The 10,110-nt window shown below is 33.1% G+C and overlaps 1 protein-coding gene across 1 annotated transcript; it reads left to right on the top strand.

Moving 5' to 3' along the window:
- Nucleotides 1-3,757: 3,757 nt before the first annotated feature.
- On the top strand, nt 3,758-5,176 carry LOC139094994 (cytochrome P450 4g1-like). The gene has a single exon (XM_070646227.1). The coding sequence runs from the start codon at nt 3,758-3,760 to the stop codon at nt 5,174-5,176; it is 1,419 nt and encodes a 472-aa protein (XP_070502328.1).
- Nucleotides 5,177-10,110: the final 4,934 nt, after the last annotated feature.

Genomic DNA, 10,110 nt, shown 5'->3' with positions numbered 1-10,110 from the left:
TTGAATGAAAAAACTGAATGTTAAGCTTGAAATGTCTTTCTATTTTATAGTCGATCGACTTGAAAAGGCTACCAAAGGAAATCGAATTAATTAGAATCGAATTTGTTGACGGTGTTGTTGTAATTTGAATTTTTAATCAAGCAACCTTTGTGCTATTTTGCGGTATTTTTTTTTATTATTTTCTTTTCTGTGACATCGGTTCTTATAGTGCATTTATTTTGTGAGTGTTTGTGGATTTGTTGTCGTTTTGGGTAATGAAATTGGGCGTTTTATTAGGAATTAGTCATTTGGGATGGGTAATGATCGGGTTTACTTACATTTCAAGCTAGATCAGTGCTTGCCAGTCTGTGCGCCGCAGGAATTTCTTGGAAAAGCTATGAACCCCATGCCGTGTATTGGTCGTGACTTACTACCGAGGTGAGCCACAAAAAATTAAAAATTGTCCACCACTGAGTTGGATGAATTCAGAAGGAGTAAGTATAAGAATAAGTATAAGTTTAAGTATGCTTTCTCGATACCGGGACCGGGACCGGGACCGGGAAAACCCGGGTCTGTCCCGTCCCGGTCCCGCGGGACCAGGTTTTAAAAAATTCTTATAAACTCTTAACAAAATAAAAAAAAATAAAAATAAAAGACGTTTAATTTGTAAAAAAAAAACTTTAAAATCAAGATAAATTAAATGATTTTATCAAAAAACATGGAAAATATGGAGCTATAAATTCGAATTTTGAATGTTTTTGAGTTAAAAATTTAAAATTTATTATGGTCTTCTGATTTTTGTTCTGAAATGCAGTCGCATTAATAATATAAACCTAAATCAAACAAACCCTTTTAAATAAACCTATTGAGTTTCAGCTAATTTAAGGTTTTTCAAAAATTGTAATGTTCAATGCTTTTTTAATTGATTACAAATATTAGAGATTATTTCACATAACTAAGATTTTTTTCTTCATAACCATATAAACGGTGAAAATGAAAGTTATAATCAGAATTTTTTAGTATAATGCAATTTTAAAATCATTTAAAACTAGTCAGGTTCAAGACTTCTTAAATTTAAATCAATCATTAAATTTTGAAAATATATATCAAGCTTAAAAACACTGAAAAAACATTAAAATTTTGTACTTTTGAGAACATATCTTTTTTCGGGAAATCCCGGGATTTCCCGGTCCCGTCCCGATCCCGTCCCGGTCCCGGAAAAGTTTCGGGACCGGGATTTCGGGAAAGCATAAGTTTAAGTAAGTCATTATGCAGGAGAAGCAAACATTTAGTGGATTGGATGAATATTCTTCAATAAAAACCAGTTGAAGTCAATTAAATGCGCAATTTACGTATAAAAATTCTAAAAAATTCCAACTTAATACTTTCGCAACTTTATATAAAATTCATCAATACCATTACCAGCCCAATATGTGTCATTAAGCACGTACGTTCCTATTCTACGTAAGCAAAGAATTCTTCACTTTCCTCGAATATTTAATCGACTTTCACATGTTTTTATTCCCAAAATAATTCCATGAATCAAGACTTTAAACTTGACCATCATATGGTAATTTTTTTGGGCTTATACCTTTATTGGAGTGATTGTAGTTGCATTGTAAAGTAGACAGTTGACATATTGACATGCATTTACTTTCACAAACGTGACAGTTTTCCTAGTTGCAAAGGAATACGTTAATAAGTCTAGAAAATAAGCATTTAGCAACTCAATGCACGTTTAATAATTTATTTAAAATTCAGAATGGCATATTGGCATCAAAATGAGTCACTTAAGTATGAATTGATGATGAGATTCATACTATTTGAATTTGGTTCATTTTCTATTGAGGGGAAAAATTAGGATTTAATCTGGATTTAGTGAGGTCACTATGGGGCACTCTTATCCTATAAGTTAGAAATTTAACTAGGGTTGTCAATTACAAATACCAATATTTGGGTATTTGGTCCATTTTGAAACTATTTGGGTCACCAAATAATTTGTAATTTCAAACCAAATAATTTGTATCTACCAATATAGGAGTAAAATGTAAAACAAGTATGAAATTTTTCCTGAAAATCTTCCAAGATAAAATTTTTGCAATATTTTTTAACAAATTTATGTAGTATTTTTTAGAATTTTTGAGCTTTGTATTGATTAAATATCTAATTAATACAAAAAATTTAACACATTTTGTGGTTTTGAAAGTCGGGACGAAGAGATAGAAAATCGCACTTCATGTCCTTATGATTAGAATGGCTGTATTCATGAATTGACTTAGATCTAGACATCAAATTCAAAAATGCTAAAAACAGGACTGAAAAGTTAGCGGTATATTTAATTGAAGTCCATTCAAGTTACGTTAACAAGTATTGAACAAACTTTTTCTGAATAGAATGTTTTAAGCCGAAATTTCCTAATCATATGTTTGAAGAAAAGTTAATATTTTAGTTATTTTTTGTTATTATTCTTTGAAAAACAATTAATTTCATTACTTATAAGTTGATTTTTATTACTAATTATACACTAAGCGTGAATATACAGGCATTTTTTAGAAAATTCAGATGTTTTTAGGGTCATATCCATACCTTAGAAAATATTTGGTATTTGTACAATATTTGGGGGTTTCGATATTTGGGTATTTGGTATTTGTACAAATAGTAAAAACCCAAATAATTGACAACTCTAAATTTAACGGAACGGAACCTTTGCATTTTGACTCAAACCTGTATTTTCTTTTTCTACGCCATATCCCTTCCGAGCAGAGGTTGAAGCCTGGGTTGTTATTGAATCGAATTTTGTATGCAAAGGTTGACTTGAGTCGACTTGACTCCATATAAAATTGGAGTCAACTTCAAGCTCTGCGTCCGAGTAATATTTTCGTTTGATCTACGTAAGACTGATCATGCTAATTACCCTGAAATATTCAATTGCTAATAAACTATCCTAATTTCTGTCACATGAATACAACGAGTTAAAATGTGGTGACAGCTGCATTACTTAATAATAAGATTCAAGAATAATCAAGCCAAAGGTTCGAATCCTAAAAAAATCCACGATAAGTGGGATACTCTTTCGTCTGCCATTTGACTTTTTTGACAATATCATGTCTTTTTTTTTGCATCATCACGACGTTTTTTTGCATTTCTTACTTGAAAATTGCCAACAAATAGTATAACTAAGAAGTCATTCATCAATAAATGGGTGATGAGACGATCTAAAACAGTGGTGGACAACCTATGTACCCCCTAAAATTATTGGAAAATCTTTAAACGTAATAAGTCAACAGCCCCGATACAAACAAAAATAAAATTTACAATTAGTCCAAAAAAAAAAAAACTATGTCAAATGTAATTTTTGTAAAAGAAATTCAGTTCATTAACGTTCAAAATTAATGACGTATCAGCCAGGTGACCCCATCGAGTACAAACTAGAAATTAATTAATTAATAATTTTTAATTTTGTCAGACTATAAAAGCAATTGAATGTTGTAATAATGAAATTAATATTTGTGAAATATTCGAATCAAGTGGAATTTCTTGTCGTATTATGAACGTGACAGTTGATCATTTTGACAATGGACCAATATCATCATGGAATTATTCGTTGGTAACTTTAGGATTCTCGCTTGTGACCTTAACACTTGCTCACTTTTATCATGAAACAAGTCACAAGGCAAGATTAGGAAATCAAATTCCAGGACCAAAGCCACTTCCATTTATTGGAAATTTTATGATTATTTGGGGATTAAAAAGTAATCATCATGCATTCAAAAGAGCAATGAAGCTATCAAGGATGTTTGGACGGATTGTCAGAGGATGGGTTGGATGGAAGTTGCTGATTTTTATTTGGAATCCAGAAGATGTTGAAGTCATTTTAAACAGTCAAGTTCACATCGACAAGTCAGATGAGTACAGATTCTTCAAGCCATGGCTTGGCAATGGCTTATTAATCTCCACTGGAGAGAAATGGCGAACACACAGGAAGCTCATCGCTCCAGCATTCCACATGAATGTTCTCAAGAGTTTTGTGCCGACATTTAATGAAAACAGCAAGAAAGTGGTCGAAAGATTAAGAATGGAAGTTGGAAATGAGTTTGACTGTCATGATCAGCTGAGTGAGGCAACAGTTGACATTCTATTGTCAACAGCTATGGGATTTAAAAAGTCTGATAAACAGAAAGAAATGAGCGCCTTTAAGTATGCAATGGCTGTAATGAAAATGTGTGATATAATTCATAAAAGGCAATTGTGGCTTTGGTACCGACTTAATTGGCTGTATAACTTATCAAGCTATAAGAAATTAGAAGAAAAGTGCTTAAATGTGATTCATAGTTTTACAAATAAAATCTTAGCACAACGAAGGAATGACTTTAATGAGAATCTCAAAAAAGGCAACTTACCGAAGCCAACCTTACAAGAAATCATCAAAACAACTCCGAAGAATGATCCTGCGGATGGTCTACGTGATGATCTTGATGATATTGACGAGAATGATGTCGGGGAGAAGCGACGGCTAGCATTTTTAGACTTGATGATTGAGACATCACATTACAATCCTTCACAAATATCTGACGTCGAAATCCAACAGCAAGTTGACACAATTATGTTTGAAGGACATGACACAACTGCTGCTGGATCGAGTTTCTTTTTGTGCATGATGGGATGTCATCCGGATATTCAAGAGAAAGTTTATCAGGAACAAAAGGCAATCTTTGGTGATTCCGATCGTGACTGTACATTTGCGGACACATTGGAAATGAAATATATGGAAAGAGTCATTTTTGAGACATTAAGGATGTACCCACCAGTTCCAGTTATTGCCAGAAAAATTCTACGAGATGTTAAGCTATCGTCAGAAAATTATACAATACCAGCAGGTTCAACTGTCATTATTGGAACCTTCAAAATTCATAGAACACCAGAAAACTTTCCAAATCCAGACAAATTTGATCCTGACAATTTTTTGCCGGAAAAGACAGCAAATCGACATTACTATAGTTTTATTCCATTCAGTGCTGGTCCACGATCATGTGTTGGACGTAAATATGCAATGTTGAAGTTGAAAGTTCTTCTAAGTACGATTGTGAGGAATTTCAAGGTTAAATCTTTGGTAAAAGAGGACGATTTTCAGCTCATGGGAGATATTATTCTGAAAAGATCTGACGGATTTCAAATTGTATTAGAAGAAAGGAAATAGTAATAAAGATTTTATTGAATTTTGTTAGGATTTTGTGGTTTTATTTTGGGTATGCTGGTTGATTATTTGATTTTTAGAGGTCTGTTGCATTTGAATTCAATTTAATGTGGTTTTTCGTGGCTATGGCCTTACTTCTTTACTGTTTTGACTGCTTTGAGTGTCTCCTGAGTTCACTAACTTGAATATTCACCTCATAGTTCACATCCTTGGGGATTCTGATCATCTAGACCCTGTAAATGCCTTAATTGAGCACTAAGTCTAAGTTGAGTGAAGCAAAGGTTCCATTTCAAATCGATTAAGACTCTTGCCAAGTTTATAGCCACTCAGCAAATCTCATTAATCAAGGACAATCATAAATTCTAGAGAAATTGTCAATTTATCCCTTACATATGAGCATTTGATGACTAAACCTATCACGGGCTCCAATTATTATTCTGACTAGATACTATAACAGGCTCTTTGACCTTATACTCGTATATTAGGTCTTTATGGTCCTTAGAATGAAGTCATTCCTAGTTATTCCATTACATCAACCTAAAATCAGTCTCAATTTTCAATAAATCTCTCAGTTCTAACTCGATTATTATTAAATTTCACTCACCATATGTCAGACTCAAAAATCACTTCACAACATCAACATCAACATCATCCGTATGTTTACAAAATATTGACGAAAAAAAATCTTCCTTCTTCTAAAGTTCAAGTGCCTTAATTGAATTTTAATATTTTTTTCTCATTCCCAATATATATTTTTTGCCTTTAATTCGTGCACTTCCTTAAGTAGGAAGAGAATGGCACCCAAAAAAATAATTTGTTAAGTAGTTCAGCAAGGGAAATTTTTGAGGCAGTCCAAAAAAAAAGTTTGACTGTCGACAAACAGGAAATTAAAAAAAAAATCAGATTTCAAGAGACAGCAAAGACCAATTTTCCGGCATTTAGTGCCATATCGAGGCATATACATGACACACGTGCCGTTTTTTTAAGCGGCAATGCAAAGATTTTTTATTTTTTTTGGTGCCTTTTACAATTGATTGCACGTCCACTTGAGCGTTTCAGGAAGACGGAACATGACAATGATTTAAGCACAAAAATATACACACGACAAACACGAGTGCTGCATGCTGATTGATATCTGTTTTGATCTAATTAGTTAAATAGTAATTTAACATGAATATAAACAATGTGAATCATCAACACCTACTTCCTGCCTTAATATTTTCTTATGCATTTCTTATAGTTTCGGTTTGATGATGACACGAGACCGTTTAACGTCTTCCCCTACGGGAACATTCCTCATTTCTCTTCATTTCTCCTTCTTCTTCATTTTTGGTTGCCGTAATTTATCGAGTAGTTTGTAATTATATGCCTTGAATGTCATTATTATTTCTTATTATTCATTTAACTTAATGAAAGTGCAGCTATTCATTTCATTTATCTTCATTCATTGATCTAGTTATTAAGAAAATTGTCTGAATGATTTTCGAGTGTTCCTGGTTTGATGGAGGAAAGAATTTGTTGGGATTGGAATGAGACAATGGAAAATTTGTCAAATAACAGTTAGTTTGTAATGTAAAGATGATAATTTGATCGTCATGTGGATGATCATGTGAATTTTTTGGTGCAATTTTGGGAATTTGCTGAATTTCGATACTTATTTTGGGTCTGCTTATTTATTTGACTCAGAATTCGAAGTCAAATGAAATTTTAAATGGATTCAATTACTTTGTATACTATCGGAGTCAACTCCAAGCTACACGTAATAAAATGTAGCCACCACAGTTTCAGCATACGTATAACCAAGGGGTGAGAGCTCCTCAAAAAGTGCAAAAATTTGCAGCAAAGTGCAACAAAGTGCAACAAAGTGCAATCAAGTGCAACAAAGTGCAGTAAAGTGCAGTAAAGTGCACTAAGTGCAATAAAGTGCAGTAAAATGCAAAAAAGTGCATCAAGTGCAACTAAAGTGCATTGAAGTGCAGCAAGTGCAGATGTTTTAGACTAAAGTGCAACCAATTTTAAACTTATTTTTAAAATTTTGAAATGCTATAAAACATTTTTTTACACTCAAATATTCATAGTATATGTCACAAAAATAAAAATTTTGTACAAATTAAAAAATTATACTTCAGAAAAATTTTACATCATTTTGAAACATCTGCACTTAGAGCACTTTACAGAACTTAAACTGCACTTGATTGCACTTCCTGTACTTTATTGCACTTTACTGCACTTGATTGCACTTTACTGCACTTTGCCGCACTTTACTGCACTTTACTGCACTTTGCTGTACTTTGTAGCACTTTACTGTACTTTGCTGCACTTTATTGTACTTTACTGCACTTTACTGCACTTTGCTGTACTTTGTAGCACTTTACTGCACTTTGTTGCACTTTATTGCACTTTACTGTACTTTGTTGCACTTTACTGCACTTTATTGGACTTTACTGCACTTTGCTGTACTTTATTGCACTTCACTGCACTTTACTTTACTTTATTGCATTTAACTGCATTTTGTTGTATTTTACTACACTTTACGATAATTTACTGCACTGTACATGCTTTATATTTGAATAACCTTCCAAAAAGCAAAATGTTTCCTCATATTTCTTATTTTTGGGTAAAAAAATCTCAGAAAACCTGTATTTGGCCTAAATTTTGCAATATTAGAGTAAAAAACCTTTAAAAAAACCAAATTTCTCCTATATCATGTTGAAAAATCCTCGAAAAAGCCAAATTTCGCCATAATTTTCCTATGTTATGGTGAAAAACCTTAACAAAATTCTAATTCCGTCTCAATTTTTCTATATTAGGGTGACAAACATTAGGAAAAGTCAAATTATGCCTCAATTTTTCTATAATGGGGTGAAAACCCTCGGAAATGACTATTTTCGTATAGCTTTCCGTTCTTCAGAAAGAAAAACTACCGGAAAACGCTATTTCCCACCTTGGTTTCCCAATATTAAAAAGAAAAAATCTTAGAAAATACAATACCGCCAAATACCGCCGATACCGCTTGGTTTCTCTGCCAGGGACGAAGTGCAATAAAATGCAACAAAGTAGAATAAAGTGCAACAAAGTAAAGCAAAGTACAACAAAATTGAGAAAAGTGCAACAAAGTAGAGAAATGTGCAATAAAGTGCAACAAAGTAGAGAAAAGTGCAACAAAGTGCAATAAAGTGCAACAAAGTGCAATAAAGTGCAACAAAGTAGAGAAAAGTGCAATAAAGTGCAGCAAAGTGCAACAAAGTGCAATGAAGTGCAACAAAGTGCAATGAAGTGCAACAAAGTGCAATAAAGTGCAACAAAGTGCAATAAAGTGCAATAAAGTGCAACAAAGTGCAATAAAGTGCAACAAAGTGCAATAAAGTGCAATAAATTTCGCTAAAGTAGAGAAAAGTGCTGAATTTGCAATAAAGTGCAGTGAAATCACAGTCAAGTGCAATAAATTGCAATGAGTAGAGTAGAGCTCTCACCCCTTGCGTATAACCAAGTGGGTGGCAGTTGTAAAATTTGGTTTAATTCGCCAAATGCTTACATCTAGATTCTTATTGCATTGCTGCTTCGTCGCAATAGTTGCAACATTTTTACCCATTTTTACATGTACCGAACGGGAGCTAAGTCTATTTTAAGCCATAATAGAGTCTTTTATCATGACTCTTGCTTCAGGACTTCGAGTTCTTAAAATATACTTATTATTGATCTGAAACTATTTTTTACTGGTTTACTCCTTTACTACTACTTCTTACCGGTCGTTTAGATCAGTTTTGATCCATGGCCTCCTTGAGATGTCCCATGAAGCTGGCTTTATCCTCTAAACGTCTCCTGAAGCTGGCTCTGTCGCTGGCTTCTTTCTGCTAATTTTCCACGAGTTTTTGAATCATCCTGAACCATTCTAAAGTAATAATTTGATATAAACGTTTAGCAGATGATTTTTAAAGTCACAATTGCTTTGAAGTACACTAAAAATTAAGCAATTACCGCTTCAAACATGTCGTCAAACATTAAAAATATCCACAAATAAATTGCATACAAAAGGAATTAATAATCATCAATTTTCTCATCATTCATGTAATTTTCCCACAATCGATACAATGTCTATATAAAATAATTACAAAAAAATATATATAAGAATCAGTTCTCAAATGCCACAGCAATGTCATCAAAAATTCTCTTCGGATCTTCCCATCAGATTCCTTATTGCCACTGCAATTTGTATTGCCGCCGATTCACATCCAAAATATTTATGTGATTGAATTTTAATTCAAATAAAATGTACACGAGAAAATAACATTATTGAACTGAACTGGATGGTTATCATTAGCTGTAAATGATTAATGAACAGTTTTTTTCCCAAAATGAAAGTAACGGCAATCAAATAATGTTTTTATATATATAGTTTAAATAGTTCTCTTCTTATTTACGTTTAACGCTGCGCTCATGAAAAAATACACATTTAATGGCTCACCAGTTCTTTTTTTGATGATGATAATAATAATTGACTTTGTGGAATGGGCCGATGGCATGTATCGTAACGTCGCCGATAATAAGAGAATGAAACATTTCTTGAAGTCGAATGCTGTTTGCAACATTTTATAAATTTATGGCGCGCTATATTAATTGATCAATTTTTAAAGGAATTAAATCGAATGGGAAAAAATATTGGTAGATTTTTGAGGAAATTGGTGGATTTTGGAAGCGATGGAGCAGGATTGAGTTGGGTTTTGGGTTTAGCAGCCTTCAAGGTAGTACCTCGGAAGCCCTCGATGTAAAAAGTGTAAATCATGAGGCCTTAGATCGGCATCACTCTGGTGTAGGGCTGGAGCTAGTGCAATCCGGCCTAACGCTGTAATCAAGCCTGTCTGTAACATCATTTTCGCTTTTTCTACGTAGCATGCCTTCTGAGTAGCTTTTTGAACTAATCTTGTCTAATTCAAATC

Source organism: Chironomus tepperi, unplaced genomic scaffold, assembly GCF_022539635.2.
Source record: "Chironomus tepperi strain 1889 unplaced genomic scaffold, CSIRO-AGI_Ctep_v1 contig_359, whole genome shotgun sequence".
Lineage (NCBI taxonomy): Eukaryota > Metazoa > Arthropoda > Insecta > Diptera > Chironomidae > Chironomus > Chironomus tepperi.
Note: the sequence above shows the minus strand (reverse complement) of the source record. Positions and strands in the feature narration are given on the sequence as shown.